Source organism: Labrus bergylta, chromosome 14 (genome assembly GCF_963930695.1).
Source record: "Labrus bergylta chromosome 14, fLabBer1.1, whole genome shotgun sequence".
NCBI classification, from domain to species: domain Eukaryota; kingdom Metazoa; phylum Chordata; class Actinopteri; order Labriformes; family Labridae; genus Labrus; species Labrus bergylta.
In genome coordinates, this window is record NC_089208.1 from 16,070,998 (window position 1) to 16,095,688 (window position 24,691).

General features: G+C 35.7%; 4 protein-coding genes across 10 annotated transcripts in view; 1 reads left to right on the forward strand and 3 right to left on the reverse strand.

Annotated features, from left to right (window-relative positions):
- LOC109987309 (organic cation/carnitine transporter 2) overlaps positions 1-24,691 on the forward strand; it is a 96,641-nt gene that overhangs the window by 51,601 nt on the left and 20,349 nt on the right. The gene's annotated exons all lie outside the window — the stretch shown is intronic.
- LOC110004228 (uncharacterized) lies at positions 1,934-6,566 on the reverse strand. Of its 2 annotated transcripts, none has more exons than XM_065962670.1 (6): positions 5,952-6,566; positions 5,698-5,759; positions 4,635-4,967; positions 3,500-3,820; positions 2,682-2,795; positions 1,934-2,434 (listed from the first exon to the last, which is right to left on the reverse strand). In XM_065962670.1, the coding sequence occupies exons 2-6, from the start codon at positions 5,750-5,752 to the stop codon at positions 2,346-2,348; spliced, it is 912 nt and encodes a 303-aa protein (XP_065818742.1). In that variant the 5' UTR covers positions 5,753-5,759; positions 5,952-6,566; the 3' UTR covers positions 1,934-2,345. The 2 variants fall into 2 exon arrangements, with proteins under 2 accessions (XP_065818742.1, XP_065818741.1); XM_065962669.1 differs by having other exon boundaries at positions 1,934-2,443; positions 5,952-6,564.
- On the reverse strand, positions 10,003-14,635 carry LOC109987313 (uncharacterized). Of its 2 annotated transcripts, none has more exons than XM_065962668.1 (6): positions 14,021-14,635; positions 13,767-13,828; positions 12,704-13,036; positions 11,569-11,889; positions 10,751-10,864; positions 10,003-10,503 (listed from the first exon to the last, which is right to left on the reverse strand). In XM_065962668.1, the coding sequence occupies exons 2-6, from the start codon at positions 13,819-13,821 to the stop codon at positions 10,415-10,417; spliced, it is 912 nt and encodes a 303-aa protein (XP_065818740.1). In that variant the 5' UTR covers positions 13,822-13,828; positions 14,021-14,635; the 3' UTR covers positions 10,003-10,414. The 2 variants fall into 2 exon arrangements, with proteins under 2 accessions (XP_065818740.1, XP_065818739.1); XM_065962667.1 differs by having other exon boundaries at positions 10,003-10,512; positions 14,021-14,633.
- On the reverse strand, positions 18,072-24,125 carry LOC109987310 (uncharacterized). Of its 3 annotated transcripts, none has more exons than XM_029278148.2 (6): positions 23,408-24,125; positions 23,066-23,127; positions 22,003-22,335; positions 19,638-19,973; positions 18,820-18,933; positions 18,072-18,581 (listed from the first exon to the last, which is right to left on the reverse strand). In XM_029278148.2, the coding sequence occupies exons 2-6, from the start codon at positions 23,118-23,120 to the stop codon at positions 18,484-18,486; spliced, it is 936 nt and encodes a 311-aa protein (XP_029133981.2). In that variant the 5' UTR covers positions 23,121-23,127; positions 23,408-24,125; the 3' UTR covers positions 18,072-18,483. The 3 variants fall into 3 exon arrangements, with proteins under 3 accessions (XP_029133981.2, XP_020494002.2, XP_020494000.2); XM_020638346.3 differs by having other exon boundaries at positions 18,072-18,572; positions 23,307-23,417; XM_020638344.3 differs by having other exon boundaries at positions 23,307-23,417.

Sequence of the window (24,691 nt, forward strand, 5' to 3'; positions counted from 1 at the left end):
TATCGTTTTATCGCCCAGAATGAAAAATACTTGATTTCAAACCCATCAATATATTCAACAAGGAAACTGCTGCAGCTCAAACCATTCTTACAAGCAACTCAGGTAATTCAAAAATCAAACCACGTGATAGAATGACAACTAAAAACCACAGCTTACTTTCACACTAACTATTTTCACTGTCAAGGAGATAAAAAAAACACTTCCTAGCTCTCTTCAATGTTTTGCTTAAACCCATCACTAAACTTTCTCAGGTTATATCATATTTAACTGTTGGAGACTGACATTTAAAAACCTGCTCTTTTAATGCTCTGTTGCTACATTGGGTGGTGCCTCATTTGAAATTGTTGAGAAAATGATTAAGTGTCTCTTGGTGTTCCCACTGCAGTCAACATTAAGCATATTTACTATGACAATAAAGCAAACTGATAACTTGATTTTTCCCAACAGTTTTTCTTTTATCATCATGAAAATATACACCAGGAGGCCTTATGCCTCCAGACAGATGCATCAGTGAGGTTTTAACTTAATAGATTAAAAGTTAAGTTTGATGATCATCAAGTAGTGACGTGAGGACTGTTGGCTCCATCTTGTGCTTGTTAAAAAAGTTACACTTTTCAAAGTCAATACAAGGAAATCAACAGAAGAATATAATGAAAGGGTTAATATTTATTATACAAAACATCACTGTAAAGAAACAGCTATTATAAAAAGCATGTTGACCCTACATAGTCCATCCCTCAAATAATGACAAGTCTCATTGCTAAATCTTAGAACTAAAACAGTGCTTTGTTTCTTTTACTTAAGGAAACCATACGTATTTTACAAATCATTTCAGCATGGTTCTTCAAGAAACCCTCACATTACTGCACACAAAGTAAATCCCTGAAAGTCAAGACAAAAATTAAGCAAGCACATCGTCTCTCATATGCAGCTTCCAAAATGATCAAACCATATGTAAAGCACATTTACACTACATGGTCCCACCCTCAAGTAGTGACAAGTCTCATTGCTAAATCTTATACCAATCCTGAAGAACAAAGCAATGTCAAAAAGACTCTTTTTTTCTCACACTGTAAAATAAAAAAATAAAAAATATGCTTTGTTTTGTTTTGCTTGAGGAAACCTTATTGAAATATTTTTAAATCTTGTCAAATAACACTCCAAAAAATATTCACATAAAATGACGAACCAATATTCCACTTAAAGTAGATCCTACTTATTTAAGGTCATGTTTACACGACAACAATTTCATCCATAAATGGCTTCCTTTTGTTGTGTATTGATTGTTCCTTTACTTGGTGTTTTGGTTGCCTCAAAAGAGGGTTTTAAAAAATGCGGTCAAGAGTGCAAACTTTTGTAAACAGTAGTGTCTCTGACTGTTCAAACTGGCAAACCGCTTTTCTGCCCAAGAACGGTAACCTTACGCACATCATGCTCGTTGCTGTTACCTTATGAGAATGATTAAGTGCAACTCAACAACAATGGCCAAATCCCGAATTCTGTTTTTGCTCCAGTCTACTTTTTTCTAGAAACGTAAGTAATATTTAACTGTTTGTAGTTCAGGGTCACTTCGAGTAGCAACCCCACCTCATCGTCTGCAACACAAACGTGTGCGAGTTTGCCTTTTCTCTATGTTTACACCCACTGCTCTGAAGAAGGAAGAGCATGTGCACATGCGATTGTTTCATTAGAAAGTCACAACGCCAATTACTGGTCTGGCATGTATACTACAATGTTTTCAGTCATTTTTGAGGATGCCATGTGAACAGCTGTTATAATCAAAATATCGTCTGAATAGGGAACTTTTTTGAAAATGAAAATCGGGATCATTCTCATGCATACTTGGCCTCAGTCACGTTGTAACCTTTAGCATTGTCTTATTTGTTTTCATTTTGAATTTTGTTTGATCTTTTATATGAAAAAGAGAACATAATCCATTTAAGAAATATACTTTATTTTACTTAAAAACAAACAACAGATAACATTTTCATACATGTTTCACGAATTTGCTTAAGCTGCCATATAATTACAAGAATACAATCATAGAAATGTTATATAAGGAAACTAAATGCTAAAATCAATCAAAGAAGCACAATTTTAAAAAGAATCAAAAGTATTAACTGTAAAATGTGCACTGTTCCTAACGGATTAATAAATGTATTTGAATCGAATTAAATTGAAAAATAGTCCATACAGATACGATCATAGATTACAGAAGTAGATGAGGTTTCATGGCATGAATTAATTGGCCAAAATTATTTTACTCTTGCCAGCCCAAGCCACAAAAGAAAAAGATTACTTGTAACATTCTTGGACTGATGCTTGATCCCTTCTTTAGGAGAAGATTATGTTGAAATCTGCGAGTTGGGTTCAGTTGTCCTTGTGTTTTGTATTATTCTTTCATGGGCGTAGATAACGTCCTCTTCAGGGTTCCCTGTAACATCTCAAAAGAGAGAGAGGGGAAATGGGAGGGCTTTTGATTAGTAAATTAACACAGAGGACATCATTCTACTTTTCTAAAGGTAGTCTTTAAAAAATATTTCCATTATGTCAAATTGATGTAGAACAAATCCAAAATGAAAAGTGGAAGAACAATAATTCAAGCAATGATAACCTTACTTAATGTTGCATTTCTTATTTAGAAAGACGAGGACATGATAAAAAAAAAATCTTAGACTCACCCTCATTAACAGCTGAGGGTGTTTGGTTTTTACGGAGAATGATTAAAATACATCCCAGGAGGACAGCCAAAAAGCTTGCTGTAACAGCCACAGACACAACAAGGATGGAAATACCTGAAAAATATAAACATATCAAACAAAATTAGAGGATGGCATTTACATTGACAAGTCATTGTAACTTTTGCTGCTTTGCTAAAGTGTTCATGATGGATGAATTAAGTCTTTGTAATATAGCATTAAGTAAGATCTTTTACTTGCTTTTTGTAACATAACAATGAGTATGGTCTTTTTACCTGCTCTTTTGTAATGTTAAAAGACAAAGAGTAAGATATTTTACCTGCTTTTTGTAAATTGTCTCGCGATAACACTTATGAGTTGACGCTATTCAAATAAAAATGTATTGATTGATTTGTAAAGCCAGAAAGATGTCTGTCGAATATATACTCCTTCCTCCCAGTGTTCAAGATAGATTTACAGTTTAAGGTAATGTGTAGTTATCATTTAAAGCTACATTTGAACTCTGTATCAGATTTTATTTTACTGTTCACCTTTATTAAAGAGCTTTACAGACATGGCATGCTCCAAATACTGTCAGGATTTGTTATTGATCCTGCTACAAGGACAGTGGCCTCAGTGGATGGGACGCCTGCTCTACTGACTGAGCTAAACCAGCACCCTATGTTCTTCAAACTTGTTGTCAAATGAAAGTTAATAACTATTTTTTTTACGACAAGAATTTGATAGTCGATTGGTTTTATTTAGATAAAGTTGAAGAACAGTCAAAATGAAGATTTTAGTAGGATCGTCAACCACTGTACCTGTGCAGATTTTCAGTTGAATAACTGTTTCTTCTCTGCTGACATTGTTCCAAACAATACACGTTAAGCTTCCAGCCAGCTGACTCTTTAAGCTGATGGTAACGTGTTTAAGACTGGGTTCGTCTTGTGTAGTTCTAGTCTCTGTCAGAGATTGTATGTTAACTCTACTGCTGTTCAGGAACTGGCTGTTGTCTCTTGTCTGCATGAGTAAGTTTCCGTCTAAAGTCAGACGGAACTCCACTCCATCTCCCTCAGAGGAGCAGCTGATGTTGATCTGTTCTGACGAACACATCTGAGAAACAGCTGGCTTTGACACTGGAGCTGGAAGACAAACACAAAGAAACATGTTAAGTACCTACAGTACAAAATACAGGGCAGAATAACCTAAACTTTGTTCTTTTTGGAGCTATAGCTTTTTTAAATTCCTATTTTAATTGTTAAACTAACTCCTGAAAAAATCTTTTAAGTTTCATGAATATTTTGTAACTACATTTTGTAGTACCTCTACCTCTAGACCTCTTTGCGCCTTTGTTTAAGTCCCTTAGCTCTTATACAATTCTGGCACATTGTGAGCAAATAAAACTAACGAAATGCTGCTCCTCTGATCTCTCTTGAAAACCTGCGTTCTGTCACCTCTCTTCTCTCTCTTCTTTTTGTTCAGGCTGTTTCCTGATTAATGTAACGCAGGAGCAGCTCATGCGCTCGGCCACTTGTCGTTTTATGTTTAAATGCCCCATTCAATTCATTTTTGTATCATCATATTACCCTTTTACGTTGCTAATTATGAATGGGTTTTTATTACTATTTGGGGAAAATAAATATTAAAAATATTTAATTTATAAAAAATATCCTAAATACAATACATTCAATAGATTTCCCCCTTCTTCCCAAAATGTCTCGCGAGCTAGATGAAACCTGCTGTCGGGCTGGACATGGCCTGCGGGCCGTGTGTTTGACATCCCTGCACTAGAGCAATACTCTATATAGACGTATAGTAAAAAACGTTTGCCTCTTTTTTCCTGCAAGTGACCATTACATCTTTATTTTTAACACGGACAATGATTCCTGTCGAACAGGATCTTTCAATAACATAAAGACATATCAGTGTCACACACTGAAATACAATTTAACTTACCTTCAATTTCTACGTGCACATTTACTTTTCTTATGAAATTCCCATTTCCACTATATTCTTCCAACATGTAGTCTCCAGAGTGTTTCTTTGTTGCTTTTCCTAATTCAAGTCTTCCCTTGGTGAAAAGTTCAGTCTGATTGCTGTGATTGACGTATTCCTCATGTAGACTCTCTATCTGATTTTTGTATGATTTTAAAATCATATATTTCTTGTCTTTCTTCAACCTTACATCTGTATCTGCAGTGTTTGGCAGGTGAAAAACCAACAGTTGTCCCACCGCTCCGTAACATTGCTGAGTTCCAGTAGCTTCAGTGAAATTACATTCAATAGAGCCTGAAATCAACAAACAAAAAATCTTAAACAATAGTGTCTTACTTCAGTTGCAAAACTTTGTAAAACAAGAAGGTTAAAGCATTTTGTCATTAAATCCAAATATGTTTTAAATGTATATAGCTGCCTTAGTCATACTGTATACTTTAATTTAACCAGTAACTTGATGGCTAAATGATTAACTATTAAACTAGACTTCTAAATTCATTACTATGGCAAACTTTTTTTCTCTTTGATCAAATGTTAAAAAAATTTTTAGAGAATAACAGACTATAACACAGAACTGCCACCAGATACGTGTGCATTGCATGTCTACTCCACTCGGGTACGGCTCTGTGCTCCCTCGCCAGTCGACACTCGCAGGCAGCTTTATCAGAGAGCCTCACAGAGCAGCGCCGACGGACAGTTGGAGTCCTGAGACCAAGGAGTTACTGCTGTATTTACAATATCATGCAGAACAGCGTGAGATAATATGATATCCAGTATGCCATAAAAAACTGTATAAAAACCCTTATTAAACATAAGGTCATTGTGTTGAAATTGATGCACCTTAATCCGGCACAAATAGAAGCCTTGCAGAAGACTCTGGACTGCTGGAGCCGGGACAGAGCTGAGACGCACACACATTGACTAAAGTAAAAAGCTATCAGCTCTGCTGCCGTGGCGGAGCGGAGACGGACAGAACACGCATCTGGTGGATTTAGCAGTAACACATTTTAAAACTGTAGTGTACCTTGTGCCAGAGCTGTTGCTGCCAGAGCTGTGATGATCACGTAGAAGTGTTTCATTTTCTTTCTGTTGTATAATATACATTTAATGTAATTAAAATTCTACTTTTAATTATCAAATTATTGAGACAGTTGCACATCAAATCTAAAAATAAAATGTTACAGTATTTTAGAAATGGAAAAAAAGACATCCTCAGATTTAAAAGTTCTTCATACAATTGAATAATAAAATAAATAAACAAATAAATAATAAACCTACCTGCTTTCTTTCACCAATCTCAGCTGAAAAATGTTTCAATCATATGTCGTGATATACTCACAGAGGTGTGATGTCTCACGCTGAGGTTATTTTAGACTGACCGTTTTTTTGACTGAGGGCTGGTGAAAACTCTTCTCGTCTTCTTCTTGTGATCTCATATGATTCAAGGAAGTGTTTTTAAAAGTGCTTACCCACAAATTGCCAGTTAACAAAATACAAAGAACATTTTATATATGAGATTACTTGAGACTGATTGTTGTAATCATAGTTTTTCAATTGTGAAGCAGTGTCTGACCAGTTTAGAACAAAGCTACAGTACATTGATCTGTTTTCAAATGTCTTTACAACATCATGTAACCCAAAATGTGGGAACTGGTACGTTGGCAGCAACAATAAACCAATGTCTATAATCGGCCATAGCTCTTCTTCTGGTTGTCGGTACACCAACCAAAGGTCTTTGGTTTGATATTTCACACATATACTTAATTATACTGTGCATGTAGTAACTATTGTTAGCAATATTATTTAGCAATAATGTCACACGGTATTTATTGAAGTAGCTGTTTAACCTTTGAGGTCATACATTTAGATGCTGGTTACTCTTAACAGCCACATGTGCGTAAATGGCTTAGAATTTATTTTTTTAAATAATGACTTTTATTTCTAATATGCCAACATGAATTAAACACTTTATGTACCTATAAGTTCCAAGTTACAAAAAAGCAGTGTTGTAGTCTAGTCCCCAAGTCCGGGGAGTTACCAAAGAAAAGTCAGAGTCCTACCTCAACCTGAGTCCTCAAGGTTGAGTATGAGCCAAGTTTCAAGACAGGCTTTAGTTTAGCGCATTAATTTATCGATCTTTGATGTTAAATGCTTCTGAGCCGAGCTATAACTATTTGTGTGGTCATGGTCATACTGTACCGCTGTATGAGAGAGTGTGATATTGTTAAAAAAGGGTTGGGCGATATGGACATATCGATATCGATAATTATCATGATAATTGTCAAATCATTTATTCTTTAACATTTAAAGGCTGATTTTTGCTCCTGAGTGAAAGTTGAAGAAACCACATGATTAACTATGGTTTAATTATTCTTTATTGTCAGAACATGACAAACTGTAATTAAACAGAGACATTTCACCATCATAAGCGCAGTGCACAGAGCTGGAAAACGCTGATTTGACCATTTGCTGCTGGGGAGTCACACTTACTGGCCTGGTGTTTACTGTGGGTCCACACCCTGTTTATATTTTTTTACAATAAGGTCCACACTAACACTTGTTTGGGACGTTTGTTGATTTCTTTCTCTCTGTGTTCTAACGGTTGATTTTATTTCAAACACTGGGAAATGTTAGTGGTGTTGCCCGTTTTAGCTGCACTTGTCTTCGGCACAGTTAACAGAGCATGTTACTCGTTTTTGTCGGACTGTAAATAGCCAAACTATCTCCAAACTCCTGAAATGGAGCGGCCTTTCTTGTCGTCTTGTCGACGATGTTTTCTTCTACTTTGAGCTGGTAGGCTCATTGTTTTCTTAGGTGTGGCTATCGCTCAGATCTTCATTTCAGACTTTTTGTTCTTTTCTTTAATGTCAGGTGGCAACAAGCCCCCCCCCCTTTTTCCAGTGGTGTGATAGTGTAATCACATATTTAAATCTATCAACCTTTTATTGAACATTTTTTATATTTATATTAGGAAAAATCATATCGCGATGATTATCATTATCGTTTTATCGCTCTTGCCGAACTGAAATATTAACTCGATATTTTGTAGCTGAATGGCGAAACGTTGTTTACCTGGGAAAAAACAGTTCTGAAAAGAAATAACGATAAAGTTCCTGTGTGACATTTGGAACGTGGTCTGTGCTGCACAGTGTCAACACTTACATGAAAAATGCCAAAAAAATAAACTAACTGATTGTTTCAACCGTAAAAAGAATGGGTGGGTGGGTTTTTAGCCTCTTGACCAACAGCTACATCAGGTCTGCCCGTCAATCAGCTCATCTACGCGCTTTTTTGTTTTTTTGAACCAGGCTATAAACTTGTGAATTTCGGCCGTTAATATCTTATGTTATAGCATAAGCCTTTTTTCTGCAAAGAACACATGAAGACACTAACACTTCCTGGTTTTCACACAGAATGAAAAATACTTGATTTCAAACCCATCAATATATTCAACAAGGAAACTGCTGCAGCTCAAACCATTCTTACAAGCAACTCAGGTAATTCAAAAATCAAACCACGTGATAGAATGACAACTAAAAACCACAGCTTACTTTCACACTAACTATTTTCATTGTCAAGGAGATAAAAAAACCACTTCCTAGCTCTCTTCAATGTTTTGCTTAAACCCATCACTAAACTTTCTCAGGTTATATCATATTTAACTGTTGGAGACTGACATTTAAAAACCTGCTCTTTTAATGCTCTGTTGCTACATTGGGTGGTGCCTCATTTGAAATTGTTGAGAAAATGATTAAGTGTCTCTTGGTGTTCCCACTGCAGTCAACATTAAGCGTATTTACCATGACAATAAAGCAAACTGATAACTTGATTTTTCCCAACAGTTTTTCTTTTATCATCATGAAAATATACACCAGGAGGCCTTATGCCTCCAGACAGATGCATCAGTGAGGTTTTAACTTAATAGATTAAAAGTTAAGTTTGATGATCATCAAGTAGTGACGTGAGGACTGTTGGCTCCATCTTGTGCTTGTTAAAAAAGTTACACTTTTCAAAGTCAATACAAGGAAATCAACAGAAGAATATAATGAAAGGGTTAATATTTATTATACAAAACATCACTGTAAAGAAACAGCTATTATAAAAAGCATGTTGACCCTACATAGTCCATCCCTCAAATAATGACAAGTCTCATTGCTAAATCTTAGAACTAAAACAGTGCTTTGTTTCTTTTACTTAAGGAAACCATACGTATTTTACAAATCATTTCAGCATGGTTCTTCAAGAAACCCTCACATTACTGCACACAAAGTAAATCCCTGAAAGTCAAGACAAAAATTAAGCAAGCACATCGTCTCTCATATGCAGCTTCCAAAATGATCAAACCATATGTAAAGCACATTTACACTACATGGTCCCACCCTCAAGTAGTGACAAGTCTCATTGCTAAATCTTATACCAATCCTGAAGAACAAAGCAATGTCAAAAAGACTCTTTTTTTCTCACACTGTAAAATAAAAAAATATGCTTTGTTTTGTTTTGCTTGAGGAAACCTTATTGAAATATTTTTAAATCTTGTCAAATAACACTCCAAAAAATATTCACATAAAATGACGAACCAATATTCCACTTAAAGTAGATCCTACTTATTTAAGGTCATGTTTACACGACAACAATTTCATCCATAAATGGCTTCCTTTTGTTGTGTATTGATTTTTCCTTTACTTAGTGTTTTGGTTGCCTCAAAAGAAGGTTTTAAAAAATGCGGTCAAGAGTGCAAACTTTTGTAAACGGTAGTGTCTCTGACTGTTTAAACTGGCAAACCGCTTTTCTGCCCAAGAACGGTAACCTTACGCACATCATGCTCGTTGCTGTTACCATATGAGAATGATTAAGTGCAACTCAACAACAATGGCCAAATCCCGAATTCTGTTTTTGCTGCTCACTCCCAGTCGACTTTTTTCTAGAAACGTAAGTAATATTTAACTGTTTGTAGTTCAGGGTCACTTCGAGTAGCAACCCCACCTCATCGTCTGCAACACAAACGTGTGCGAGTTTGCCTTTTCTCTATGTTTACACCCACTGCTCTGAAGAAGGAAGAGCATGTGCACATGCGATTGTTTCATTAGAAAGTCACAACGCCAATTACTGGTCTGGCATGTATACTACAATGTTTTCAGTCATTTTTGAGGATGCCATGTGAACAGCTGTTATAATCAAAATATCGTCTGAATAGGGAACTTTTTTGAAAATGAAAATCGGGATCATTCTCATGCATACTTGGCCTCAGTCACGTTGTAACCTTTATCATTGTCTTATTTGTTTTCATTTTGAATTTTGTTTGATCTTTTATATGAAAAAGAGAACATAATCCATTTAAGAAATATACTTTATTTTACTTAAAAACAAACAACAGATAACATTTTCATACATGTTTCACGAATTTGCTTAAGCTGCCATATAATTACAAGAATACAATCATAGAAATGTTATATAAGGAAACTAAATGCTAAAATCAATCAAAGAAGCACAATTTTAAAAAGAATCAAAAGTATTAACTGTAAAATGTGCACTGTTCCTAACGGATTAATAAATGTATTTGAATCGAATTAAATTGAAAAATAGTCCATACAGATACGATCATAGATTACAGAAGTAGATGAGGTTTCATGGCATGAATTAATTGGCCAAAATTATTTTACTCTTGCCAGCCCAAGCCACAAAAGAAAAAGATTACTTGTAACATTCTTGGACTGATGCTTGATCCCTTCTTTAGGAGAAGATTATGTTGAAATCTGCGAGTTGGGTTCAGTTGTCCTTGTGTTTTGTATTATTCTTTCATGGGCGTAGATAACGTCCTCTTCAGGGTTCCCTGTAACATCTCAAAAGAGAGAGAGGGGAAATGGGAGGGCTTTTGATTAGTAAATTAACACAGAGGACATCATTCTACTTTTCTAAAGGTAGTCTTTAAAAAATATTTCCATTATGTCAAATTGATGTAGAACAAATCCAAAATGAAAAGTGGAAGAACAATAATTCAAGCAATGATAACCTTACTTAATGTTGCATTTCTTATTTAGAAAGACGAGGACATGATAAAAAAAAAATCTTAGACTCACCCTCATTAACAGCTGAGGGTGTTTGGTTTTTACGGAGAATGATTAAAATACATCCCAGGAGGACAGCCAAAAAGCTTGCTGTAACAGCCACAGACACAACAAGGATGGAAATACCTGAAAAATATAAACATATCAAACAAAATTAGAGGATGGCATTTACATTGACAAGTCATTGTAACTTTTGCTGCTTTGCTAAAGTGTTCATGATGGATGAATTAAGTCTTTGTAATATAGCATTAAGTAAGATCTTTTACTTGCTTTTTGTAACATAACAATGAGTATGGTCTTTTTACCTGCTCTTTTGTAATGTTAAAAGACAAAGAGTAAGATATTTTACCTGCTTTTTGTAAATTGTCTCGCGATAACACTTATGAGTTGACGCTATTCAAATAAAAATGTATTGATTGATTTGTAAAGCCAGAAAGATGTCTGTCGAATATATACTCCTTCCTCCCAGTGTTCAAGATAGATTTACAGTTTAAGGTAATGTGTAGTTATCATTTAAAGCTACATTTGAACTCTGTATCAGATTTTATTTTACTGTTCACCTTTATTAAAGAGCTTTACAGACATGGCATGCTCCAAATACTGTCAGGATTTGTTATTGATCCTGCTACAAGGACAGTGGCCTCAGTGGATGGGACGCCTGCTCTACTGACTGAGCTAAACCAGCACCCTATGTTCTTCAAACTTGTTGTCAAATGAAAGTTAATAACTATTTTTTTTACGACAAGAATTTGATAGTCGATTGGTTTTATTTAGATAAAGTTGAAGAACAGTCAAAATGAAGATTTTAGTAGGATCGTCAACCACTGTACCTGTGCAGATTTTCAGTTGAATAACTGTTTCTTCTCTGCTGACATTGTTCCAAACAATACACGTTAAGCTTCCAGCCAGCTGACTCTTTAAGCTGATGGTAACGTGTTTAAGACTGGGTTCGTCTTGTGTAGTTCTAGTCTCTGTCAGAGATTGTATGTTAACTCTACTGCTGTTCAGGAACTGGCTGTTGTCTCTTGTCTGCATGAGTAAGTTTCCGTCTAAAGTCAGACGGAACTCCACTCCATCTCCCTCAGAGGAGCAGCTGATGTTGATCTGTTCTGACGAACACATCTGAGAAACAGCTGGCTTTGACACTGGAGCTGGAAGACAAACACAAAGAAACATGTTAAGTACCTACAGTACAAAATACAGGGCAGAATAACCTAAACTTTGTTCTTTTTGGAGCTATAGCTTTTTTAAATTCCTATTTTAATTGTTAAACTAACTCCTGAAAAAATCTTTTAAGTTTCATGAATATTTTGTAACTACATTTTGTAGTACCTCTACCTCTAGACCTCTTTGCGCCTTTGTTTAAGTCCCTTAGCTCTTATACAATTCTGGCACATTGTGAGCAAATAAAACTAACGAAATGCTGCTCCTCTGATCTCTCTTGAAAACCTGCGTTCTGTCACCTCTCTTCTCTCTCTTCTTTTTGTTCAGGCTGTTTCCTGATTAATGTAACGCAGGAGCAGCTCATGCGCTCGGCCACTTGTCGTTTTATGTTTAAATGCCCCATTCAATTCATTTTTGTATCATCATATTACCCTTTTACGTTGCTAATTATGAATGGGTTTTTATTACTATTTGGGGAAAATAAATATTAAAAATATTTAATTTATAAAAAATATCCTAAATACAATACATTCAATAGATTTCCCCCTTCTTCCCAAAATGTCTCGCGAGCTAGATGAAACCTGCTGTCGGGCTGGACATGGCCTGCGGGCCGTGTGTTTGACATCCCTGCACTAGAGCAATACTCTATATAGACGTATAGTAAAAAACGTTTGCCTCTTTTTTCCTGCAAGTGACCATTACATCTTTATTTTTAACACGGACAATGATTCCTGTCGAACAGGATCTTTCAATAACATAAAGACATATCAGTGTCACACACTGAAATACAATTTAACTTACCTTCAATTTCTACGTGCACATTTACTTTTCTTATGAAATTCCCATTTCCACTATATTCTTCCAACATGTAGTCTCCAGAGTGTTTCTTTGTTGCTTTTCCTAATTCAAGTCTTCCCTTGGTGAAAAGTTCAGTCTGATTGCTGTGATTGACGTATTCCTCATGTAGACTCTCTATCTGATTTTTGTATGATTTTAAAATCATATATTTCTTGTCTTTCTTCAACCTTACATCTGTATCTGCAGTGTTTGGCAGGTGAAAAACCAACAGTTGTCCCACCGCTCCGTAACATTGCTGAGTTCCAGTAGCTTCAGTGAAATTACATTCAATAGAGCCTGAAATCAACAAACAAAAAATCTTAAACAATAGTGTCTTACTTCAGTTGCAAAACTTTGTAAAACAAGAAGGTTAAAGCATTTTGTCATTAAATCCAAATATGTTTTAAATGTATATAGCTGCCTTAGTCATACTGTATACTTTAATTTAACCAGTAACTTGATGGCTAAATGATTAACTATTAAACTAGACTTCTAAATTCATTACTATGGCAAACTTTTTTTCTCTTTGATCAAATGTTAAAAAAATTTTTAGAGAATAACAGACTATAACACAGAACTGCCACCAGATACGTGTGCATTGCATGTCTACTCCACTCGGGTACGGCTCTGTGCTCCCTCGCCAGTCGACACTCGCAGGCAGCTTTATCAGAGAGCCTCACAGAGCAGCGCCGACGGACAGTTGGAGTCCTGAGACCAAGGAGTTACTGCTGTATTTACAATATCATGCAGAACAGCGTGAGATAATATGATATCCAGTATGCCATAAAAAACTGTATAAAAACCCTTATTAAACATAAGGTCATTGTGTTGAAATTGATGCACCTTAATCCGGCACAAATAGAAGCCTTGCAGAAGACTCTGGACTGCTGGAGCCGGGACAGAGCTGAGACGCACACACATTGACTAAAGTAAAAAGCTATCAGCTCTGCTGCCGTGGCGGAGCGGAGACGGACAGAACACGCATCTGGTGGATTTAGCAGTAACACATTTTAAAACTGTAGTGTACCTTGTGCCAGAGCTGTTGCTGCCAGAGCTGTGATGATCACGTAGAAGTGTTTCATTTTCTTTCTGTTGTATAATATACATTTAATGTAATTAAAATTCTACTTTTAATTATCAAATTATTGAGACAGTTGCACATCAAATCTAAAAATAAAATGTTACAGTATTTTAGAAATGGAAAAAAAGACATCCTCAGATTTAAAAGTTCTTCATACAATTGAATAATAAAATAAATAAACAAATAAATAATAAACCTACCTGCTTTCTTTCACCAATCTCAGCTGAAAAATGTTTCAATCATATGTCGTGATATACTCACAGAGGTGTGATGTCTCACGCTGAGGTTATTTTAGACTGACCGTTTTTTTGACTGAGGGCTGGTGAAAACTCTTCTCGTCTTCTTCTTGTGATCTCATATGATTCAAGGAAGTGTTTTTAAAAGTGCTTACCCACAAATTGCCAGTTAACAAAATACAAAGAACATTTTATATATGAGATTACTTGAGACTGATTGTTGTAATCATAGTTTTTCAATTGTGAAGCAGTGTCTGACCAGTTTAGAACAAAGCTACAGTACATTGATCTGTTTTCAAATGTCTTTACAACATCATGTAACCCAAAATGTGGGAACTGGTACGTTGGCAGCAACAATAAACCAATGTCTATAATCGGCCATAGCTCTTCTTCTGGTTGTCGGTACACCAACCAAAGGTCTTTGGTTTGATATTTCACACATATACTTAATTATACTGTGCATGTAGTAACTATTGTTAGCAATATTATTTAGCAATAATGTCACACGGTATTTATTGAAGTAGCTGTTTAACCTTTGAGGTCATACATTTAGATGCTGGTTACTCTTAACAGCCACATGTGCGTAAATGGCTTAGAATTTATTTTTTTAAATAATGACTTTTATTTCTAATATGCCAACATGAATTAAACACTTTATGTACCTATAAGTTCCAAGTTACAAAAAAGCAGTGTTGTAGTCTAGTCCCCAAGTCCGGGGAGTTACCAAAGAAAAGTCAGAGTCCTACCTCAACCTGAGTCCTCAAGGTTGAGTATGAGCCAAGTTTCAAGACAGGCTTTAGTTTAGCGCATTAATTTATCGATCTTTGATGTTAAATGCTTCTGAGCCGAGCTATAACTATTTGTGTGGTCATGGTCATACTGTACCGCTGTATGAGAGAGTGTGATATTGTTAAAAAAGGGTTGGGCGATATGGACATATCGATATCGATAATTATCATGATAATTGTCAAATCATTTATTCTTTAACATTTAAAGGCTGATTTTTGCTCCTGAGTGAAAGTTGAAGAAACCACATGATTAACTATGGTTTAATTATTCTTTATTGTCAGAACATGACAAACTGTAATTAAACAGAGACATTTCACCATCATAAGCGCAGTGCACAGAGCTGGAAAACGCTGATTTGACCATTTGCTGCTGGGGAGTCACACTTACTGGCCTGGTGTTTACTGTGGGTCCACACCCTGTTTATATTTTTTTACAATAAGGTCCACACTAACACTTGTTTGGGACGTTTGTTGATTTCTTTCTCTCTGTGTTCTAACGGTTGATTTTATTTCAAACACTGGGAAATGTTAGTGGTGTTGCCCGTTTTAGCTGCACTTGTCTTCGGCACAGTTAACAGAGCATGTTACTCGTTTTTGTCGGACTGTAAATAGCCAAACTATCTCCAAACTCCTGAAATGGAGCGGCCTTTCTTGTCGTCTTGTCGACGATGTTTTCTTCTACTTTGAGCTGGTAGGCTCATTGTTTTCTTAGGTGTGGCTATCGCTCAGATCTTCATTTCAGACTTTTTGTTCTTTTCTTTAATGTCAGGTGGCAACAAGCCCCCCCCCCTTTTTCCAGTGGTGTGATAGTGTAATCACATATTTAAATCTATCAACCTTTTATTGAACATTTTTTATATTTATATTAGGAAAAATCATATCGCGATGATTATCATTATCGTTTTATCGCTCTTGCCGAACTGAAATATTAACTCGATATTTTGTAGCTGAATGGCGAAACGTTGTTTACCTGGGAAAAAACAGTTCTGAAAAGAAATAACGATAAAGTTCCTGTGTGACATTTGGAACGTGGTCTGTGCTGCACAGTGTCAACACTTACATGAAAAATGCCAAAAAAATAAACTAACTGATTGTTTCAACCGTAAAAAGAATGGGTGGGTGGGTTTTTAGCCTCTTGACCAACAGCTACATCAGGTCTGCCCGTCAATCAGCTCATCTACGCGCTTTTTTGTTTTTTTGAACCAGGCTATAAACTTGTGAATTTCGGCCGTTAATATCTTATGTTATAGCATAAGCCTTTTTTCTGCAAAGAACACATGAAGACACTAACACTTCCTGGTTTTCACACAGAATGAAAAATACTTGATTTCAAACCCATCAATATATTCAACAAGGAAACTGCTGCAGCTCAAACCATTCTTACAAGCAACTCAGGTAATTCAAAAATCAAACCACGTGATAGAATGACAACTAAAAACCACAGCTTACTTTCACACTAACTATTTTCATTGTCAAGGAGATAAAAAAACCACTTCCTAGCTCTCTTCAATGTTTTGCTTAAACCCATCACTAAACTTTCTCAGGTTATATCATATTTAACTGTTGGAGACTGACATTTAAAAACCTGCTCTTTTAATGCTCTGTTGCTACATTGGGTGGTGCCTCATTTGAAATTGTTGAGAAAATGATTAAGTGTCTCTTGGTGTTCCCACTGCAGTCAACATTAAGCGTATTTACCATGACAATAAAGCAAACTGATAACTTGATTTTTCCCAACAGTTTTTCTTTTATCATCATGAAAATATACACCAGGAGGCCTTATGCCTCCAGACAGATGCATCAGTGAGGTTTTAACTTAATAGATTAAAAGTTAAGTTTGATGATCATCAAGTAGTGACGTGAGGACTGTTGGCTCCATCTTGTGCTTGTTAAAAAAGTTACACTTTTCAAAGTCAATACAAGGAAATCAACAGAAGAATATAATGAAAGGGTTAATATTTATTATACAAAACATCACTGTAAAGAAACAGCTATTATAAAAAGCATGTTGACCCTACATAGTCCATCCCTCAAATAATGACAAGTCTCATTGCTAAATCTTAGAACTAAAACAGTGCTTTGTTTCTTTTACTTAAGGAAACCATACGTATTTTACAAATCATTTCAGCATGGTTCTTCAAGAAACCCTCACATTACTGCACACAAAGTAAATCCCTGAAAGTCAAGACAAAAATTAAGCAAGCACATCGTCTCTCATATGCAGCTTCCAAAATGATCAAACCATATGTAAAGCACATTTACACTACATGGTCCCACCCTCAAGTAGTGACAAGTCTCATTGCTAAATCTTATACCAATCCTGAAGAACAAAGCAATGTCAAAAAGACTCTTTTTTTCTCACACTGTAAAATAAAAAAATATGCTTTGTTTTGTTTTGCTTGAGGAAACCTTATTGAAATATTTTTAAATCTTGTCAAATAACACTCCAAAAAATATTCACATAAAATGACGAACCAATATTCCACTTAAAGTAGATCCTACTTATTTAAGGTCATGTTTACACGACAACAATTTCATCCATAAATGGCTTCCTTTTGTTGTGTATTGATTTTTCCTTTACTTAGTGTTTTGGTTGCCTCAAAAGAAGGTTTTAAAAAATGCGGTCAAGAGTGCAAACTTTTGTAAACGGTAGTGTCTCTGACTGTTTAAACTGGCAAACCGCTTTTCTGCCCAAGAACGGTAACCTTACGCACATCATGCTCGTTGCTGTTACCATATGAGAATGATTAAGTGCAACTCAACAACAATGGCCAAATCCCGAATTCTGTTTTTGCTGCTCACTCCCAGTCGACTTTTTTCTAGAAACGTAAGTAATATTTAACTGTTTGTAGTTCAGGGTCACTTCGAGTAGCAACCCCACCTCATCGTCTGCAACACAAACGTGTGCGAGTTTGCCTTTTCTCTATGTTTACACCCACTGCTCTGAAGAAGGAAGAGCATGTGCACATGCGATTGTTTCATTAGAAAGTCACAACGCCAATTACTGGTCTGGCATGTATACTACAATGTTTTCAGTCATTTTTGAGGATGCCATGTGAACAGCTGTTATAATCAAAATATCGTCTGAATAGGGAACTTTTTTGAAAATGAAAATCGGGATCATTCTCATGCATACTTGGCCTCAGTCACGTTGTAACCTTTATCATTGTCTTATTTGTTTTCATTTTGAATTTTGTTTGATCTTTTATATGAAAAAGAGAACATAATCCATTTAAGAAATATACTTTATTTTACTTAAAAACAAACAACAGATAACATTTTCATACATGTTTCACAAATTTGCTTAAGCTGCCATATAATTACAAGAATACAATCATAGAAATGTTATATAAGGAAACTAAATGCTAAAATCAATCAAAGAAGCACAATTTTAAAAAGAATCAAAAGTATTAACTGTAAAATGTGCACTGTTCCTAACGGATTAATAAATGTATTTGAATCGAATTAAATTGAAAAATAGTCCATACAGATACGATCATAGATTACAGAAGTAGATGAGGTTTCATGGCATGAATTAATTGGCCAAAATTATTTTACTCTTGCCAGCCCAAGCCACAAAAGAAAAAGATTACTTGTAACATTCTTGGACTGATGCTTGATCCCTCCTTTAGGAGAAGATTATGTTGAAATCTGTGAGTTGGGTTCAGTTGTCATTGTGTTTTGTATTATTCTTACATGGGCGTAGATAACGTCCTCTTCAGGGTTCCCTGTAACATCTCAAAAGAGAGAGAGGGGAAATGGGAGGGCTTTTGATTAGTAAATTAACACAGAGGACATCATTCTACTTTTCTAAAGGTAGTCTTTAAAAAATATTTCCATTATGTCAAATTGATGTAGAACAAATCCAAAATGAAAAGTGGAAGAACAATAATTCAAGCAATGATAACCTTACTTAATGTTGCATTTCTTATTTAGAAAGACGAGGACATGATAAAAAAAAAATCTTAGACTCACCCTCATTAACAGCTGAGGGTGTTTGGTTTTTACGGAGAATGATTAAAATACATCCCAGGAGGACAGCCAAAAAGCTTGCTGTAACAGCCACAGACACAACAAGGATGGAAATACCTGAAAAATATAAACATATCAAACAAAATTAGAGGATGGCATTTACATTGACAAGTCATTGTAACTTTTGCTGCTTTGCTAAAGTGTTCATGATGGATGAATTAAGTCTTTGTAATATAGCATTAAGTAAGATCTTTTACTTGCTTTTTGTAACATAACAATGAGTATGGTCTTTTTACCTGCTCTTTTGTAATGTTAAAAGACAAAGAGTAAGGTATTTTACCTGCTTTTTGTAAATTGTCTCGCGATAACACTTATGAGTTGATGCTATTCAAATAAAAATGTATTGATTGATTTGTAAAGCCAGAAAGATGTCTGTCGAATATATACTCCTTCCTCCCAGTGTTCAAGATAGATTTACAGTTTAAGGTAATGTGTAGTTATCATTTAAAGCTACATTTGAACTCTGTATCAGATTTTATTTTACTGTTCACCTTTATTAAAGAGCTTTACAGACATGGCATGCTCCAAATACTGTCAGGATTTGTTATTGATCCTGCTACAAGGACAGTGGCCTCAGTGGATGGGACGCCTGCTCTACTGACTGAGCTAAACCAGCACCCTATGTTCTTCAAACTTGTTGTCAAATGAAAGTTAATAACTATTTTTTTTACGACAAGAATTTGATAGTCGATTGGTTTTATTTAGATAAAGTTGAAGAACAGTCAAAATGAAGATTTTAGTAGGATCGTCAACTGCTGTACCTTGCAGACTGGGCACTGTGCAGATTTTCAGTTGAATAACTGTTTCTTCTTTGCTGACATTGTTCCAAACAATACACGTTAAGCTTCCAGCCAGCTGACCCTTTAAGCTGATGGTAACATATTTAAGACTGGGTTCGTCTTGTGTAGTTCTAGTCTCTGTCAGAGATTGTATGTTAACTCTACTGCTGTTCAGGAACTGGCCATTGTCTCTTGTCTGTATGAGTAAGTTTCCGTCTAAAGTCAGACGGAACTCCACTCCATCTCCCTCAGAGGAGCAGCCGATGTTGATCTGTTCTGACGAACACGTCTGAGAAACAGCTGGCTTTGACACTGGAGCTGGAAGACAAACAAAAAGAAACATGTTAAGTACCTACAGTACAAAATACAGGGCAGAATAACCTAAACTTTGTTCTTTTTGGAGCTATAGCTTTTTTAAATTCCTATTTTAATGGTTAAACTAACTCCTGAAAAAATCTTTTAAGTTTCATGAATATTTTGTAACTACATTTTGTAGTAAATAAGGATTAAACCCAAAGGAAATAGAACAAAATGTAGACAATAGGGAATGTAAGTTAATGGATGTGATATACAAAGTGTCACCTCCAGAACTACTTAGTTTTGGTTGTGGTGCTGTAAACCAGATTATGGAAAACTTTGTGAAATGGTTAATCATAGGCTGAAGAAGAATTCCTGGATTTGAAGAGGTTTCGGACCCTTCCCCAAAAAAAGAAATCAATTGACCAAATTGAAACCTTTTTGTTTAGGAAAAATATTTAAACATAGAATGTCAGGCTGGCAGATGAAGATAACAAATCATAATATATGCAAACATAGTAACTCAGCGTATTAACTGCCTACAGTTGTTGAATGTACACGTCTTTGATGTAATTTTGCATCAGGATCCTCATGCTAATAACATGCATACATTATGTTTATGTCCTTTTGTCTTCTGGTAGTCAAATGGCCTTAGAAGTGGAGGTCTTTGGTTGATTGTAAAACATTTATTAACCTCTCTGTCATTATTCTCTGTCTCTCTCTTTACCTTCTCAAACTATAACAGTAAAATAAAAAAATGTTGAATTTGTACTTTCAGCTAAAATTAAATCAAAGAATAAAGAGGCCTTTATTAAAAGTTTGAAGAACATGGGGTGCTGGTTGGTTCAAACACGAGAGCAAGGGTGTCAAAGTCCTATTGGGTCGGGGGGCCAGATTTGTGCAAATGAGACTTCCAGTGGGCCGGACTAATTTTGCAGATATGACTATAACTCAACACATGGATATATTGTCTGCTGAATGATTAGAAAAAAAAGACAAAATAAGGTACTTGTATAGAAAACTGCATGCAAACGCATAAAATGTAAAATTACATTAAGCAGAGGGGTAAACTCTGGCATTGCAAACTGCATGTTGGCACATTGAAATAATTAAATGTTCCACAATACAGAAGAAAACAACAATATTTAGGTTTTGTATAAATGTCTTTGAGATTATTATATTCTTTTTTAATTTTGCTGTTCAAGGTTAAAGAAACATTGATACAGATTTACTTGCCCTGGGATCAGTGCATTAATAAACAGAGTACAGTGAAGAGAGATTAATATGAGCCCTGGCAGTCCGTTCTTCTACGTGTCCATACTATCTTAATCTAACTCTGTCCCCTACTTTTTATGCACCATGAATCTGTGCTATCTCCTTGCGCAATTCAAGGAAGCATTTTAGCGCTGCTCTGCGCGACTAACCAGCGGACGTCTGTGCACCTTTGGTTAAGTCCCTTAACGCTTAAACAATTCTGGCAAATTGTGAGCAACTAAAACTAAAGAAATGCTGCTCCTCTGATCTCTCTTGAAAACCTGCGTTCTGTCACCTCTCTTCTCTCTCTTCTTTTTGTTCAGGCTGTTTCCTGATTAATGTAACGCAGGAGCCGCTCATGCACTCGGCCACTTGTCGTTTTATGTTTAAATGCCCCGTTCAATTCATTTTTGTATCATCATATTACCCTTTTACGTTGCTAATTATTAATGGGTTTTTATTACTATTTGGGGAAAATAAATATAAAAATATTTAATTTATAAAAAATATCCTAAATACAATACATTCAATAGATTTCCCCCTTCTTCCCAAAATGTCTCGCGAGCTGGATGAAACCTGCTGTCGGGCTGGACATGGCCTGCGGGCCGTGTGTTTGACATCCCTGCACTAGAGCAATACTCTATATAGACGTGTAGTAAAAAACCGATTGCATCTTTTTTCCTGCAAGTGACCATTACATCTTTATTTTTAACACAGACAATGATCCTGTCGAACAGGATCTTTCAATAACATAAAGACATATCAGTGTCACACACTGAAATACAATTTAACTTACCTTCAATTTCTACGTGCACATTTACTTTTCTTATTAAAGTCCCTTTTATAGTATATTCATGCAACATGTAGTCTCCAGAGTGTTTCTTTGTTGCTTTTCCCAATTCAAGTCTTCCCTTGGTGTAAAGTTCAGTCTGATTGCTGTGATTGACGTATTCCTCATGTAGACTCTCTATCTGATTTTTGTATGATTTTAAAATCATATATTTCTTGTCTTTCTTCAACCTTACATCTGTATCTGCAGTGTTTGGCAGGTGAAAAAACAACAGTTCTCCCACCGCTCCGTAACATTGCTGAGTTCCAGTAGCTTCATGGAAATTACATTCAATAGAGCCTGAAATCAACAAACAAAAAATCTTAAACAATAGTGTCTTACTTCAGTTGCAAAACTTTGTAAAACAAGAAGGTTAAAGCATTTTGTTATTAAATCCAAATATGTTTTAAATGTATACAGCTGCCTTAGTCATACTGTATACTTTAATTTAACCAGTAACTTGATGGCTAAATGATTAACTATTAAACTAGACTTCTAAATTCATTACTGTGGCAAACTTTTTTTCTCTTTGATCAAATATTAAAACATTTTTTACAGAATAACAGACTTTAACACAGAACTGCCACCAGATACGTGTGCATTGCATGTCTACTCCACTCGGGTACGGCTCTGTGCTCCCTCGCCAGTCGACACTTGCAGGCAGCTTTATCAGAGAGCCTCACTGAGCAGCGCCGACGGACAGTTGGAGTCCTGAGACCAAGGAGTTACCTCCTTATTTACAGTATCATGCAGAACAGCGTGAAATAATATGATATACAGTATGCCATAAAAAACTGTATAAAAACCCTTATTAAACATAAGGTCATTGTGTTGAAATTGATGCGCCTTAATCCGGCACAAATAGAAGCCTTGCAGAAGACTCTGGACTGCTGGAGCCGGGACAGAGCTGAGACGCACACACATTGACTAAAGTAAAAAGCTATCAGCTCTGCTGCCGTGGCGGAGCGGAGACAGACAGAACACGCATCTGGTGGATTTAGCAGTAACACATTTTAAAACTGTAGTGTACCTTGTGCCAGAGCTGTTGCTGCCAGAGCTGTGATGATCACGTAGAAGTGTTTCATTTTCTTTCTGTTGTATAATATACATTTAATGTAATTAAAATTCTACTTTTAATTATCAAATTATTGAGACAGTTGCACATCAAATCTAAAAATAAAATGTTACAGTATTTTAGAAATGGAAAAAAAGACATCCTCAGATTTAAGAATTCTTCATACAATTGAATAATAAAAATGTAGTAAACCTACCCGCTTTCTTTCACCAATCTCAGCTCAAAAATGTTTCAATCATATGTCGTGATATACTCACAGAGGTGTGATGTCTCACGCTGAGGTTATTTTAGACTGACCGGTTTTTTGACTGAGGGCTGGTGAAAACTCTTCTCGTCTTCTTCTTGTGATCTCATATGATTCAAGGAAGTGTTTTTAAAAGTGCTTACCCACAAATTGCCAGTTAACAAAATCCAAAGAACATTTTAAATATGAGATTACTTGAGACTGATTGTTGTAATCATAGTTTTTCAATTGTGAAGCAGTGTCTGACCAGTTTAGAACAACGCTACAGTACATTGATCTGTTTTCAAATGTCTTTACAACATCATGTAACCCAAAATGTGGGAACTGGTACGTTGGCAGCAACAATAAACCAATGTCTATAATCGGCCATAGCTCTTCTTCTGGTTGTCGGTACACCAACCAAAGGTCTTTGGTTTGATATTTCACACATATACTTAATTATACTGTGCATGTAGTAACTATTGTTAGCAATATTATTTAGCAATAATGTCACATGGTATTTATTGAAGTAGCTGTTTAACCTTTGAGGTCATACATTTAGATGCTGGTTACTCTTAACAGCCACATGTGCATAAATGGCTCAAAATATATATTTTTTAAATAATGACTTTTATTTCTAATATGCCAACATGAATTAAACACTTTATGTACCTATAAGTTCCAAGTTACAAAAAAGCAGTGTTGTAGTCTAGTCCCCAAGTCCGGGGAGTCACCAAAGAAAAGTCAGAGTCCTACCTCAACCTGAGTCCTCAAGGTTGAGTATGAGCCAAGTTTCAAGACAGGCTTTAGTTTAGCGCATTCATTTATCGATCTTTGACGTTAAATGCTTCTGAGACGAGCTATAACTATTTGTGTGGTCATGGTCATACTGTACCGCTGTATGAGAGAGTGTGATATTGTTAAAAAAGGGTTGGGCGATATGGACATATCAATATCGATAATTATCATGATAATTGTCAAATCATTTATTCTTTAAGATTTAAAGGCTGATTTTTGCTCCTGAGTGAAAGTTGAAGAAACCACATGATTAACTATGGTTTAATTATTCTTTATTGTCAGAACATGACAAACTGTAATTAAACAGAGACATTTCACCATCATAAGCGCAGTGCACAGAGCTGGAAAACGCTGATTTCACCGTTTGCTGCTGGGGAGTCACACTTACTGGCCTGGTGTTTACTGTGGGTCCACACCCTGTTTATATTTTTTTACAATATGGTCCACACTAACACTTGTTTGGGACGTTTGTTGATTTCTTTCTCTCTGTGTTCTAACGGTTGATATTCTTTCAAACACTGGGAAATGTTAGTGGTGTTGCCCATTTTAGCTGCACTTGT

Bases quoted from the DNA above. Each gene is read 5' to 3' on its own strand.
- LOC109987310 (XM_029278148.2), bottom strand. From the start codon at position 23,120: ATGAAACACTTCTACGTGATCATCACAGCTCTGGCAGCAACAGCTCTG. The intron at 18,934-19,637 runs GTACAGCAGTTG...TATATTTTTCAG, and splicing joins CACAGTGCCCAGTCTGCAAG to GTATTTCCATCCTTGTTGTG. The intron at 18,582-18,819 runs GTGAGTCTAAGA...CTCTCTTTTGAG, and splicing joins ACCCTCAGCTGTTAATGAGG to ATGTTACAGGGAACCCTGAA.
- LOC109987313 (XM_065962667.1), bottom strand. From the start codon at position 13,821: ATGAAACACTTCTACGTGATCATCACAGCTCTGGCAGCAACAGCTCTG. The intron at 11,890-12,703 runs GTAAGTTAAATT...TTTGTCTTCCAG, and splicing joins TGTGCACGTAGAAATTGAAG to CTCCAGTGTCAAAGCCAGCT. The intron at 10,865-11,568 runs GTACAGTGGTTG...TATATTTTTCAG, and splicing joins TCAACTGAAAATCTGCACAG to GTATTTCCATCCTTGTTGTG.
- LOC110004228 (XM_065962669.1), bottom strand. From the start codon at position 5,752: ATGAAACACTTCTACGTGATCATCACAGCTCTGGCAGCAACAGCTCTG. The intron at 4,968-5,697 runs GTACACTACAGT...TGTTGATTTCAG, and splicing joins AGCAACAGCTCTGGCACAAG to GCTCTATTGAATGTAATTTC. The intron at 3,821-4,634 runs GTAAGTTAAATT...TTTGTCTTCCAG, and splicing joins TGTGCACGTAGAAATTGAAG to CTCCAGTGTCAAAGCCAGCT.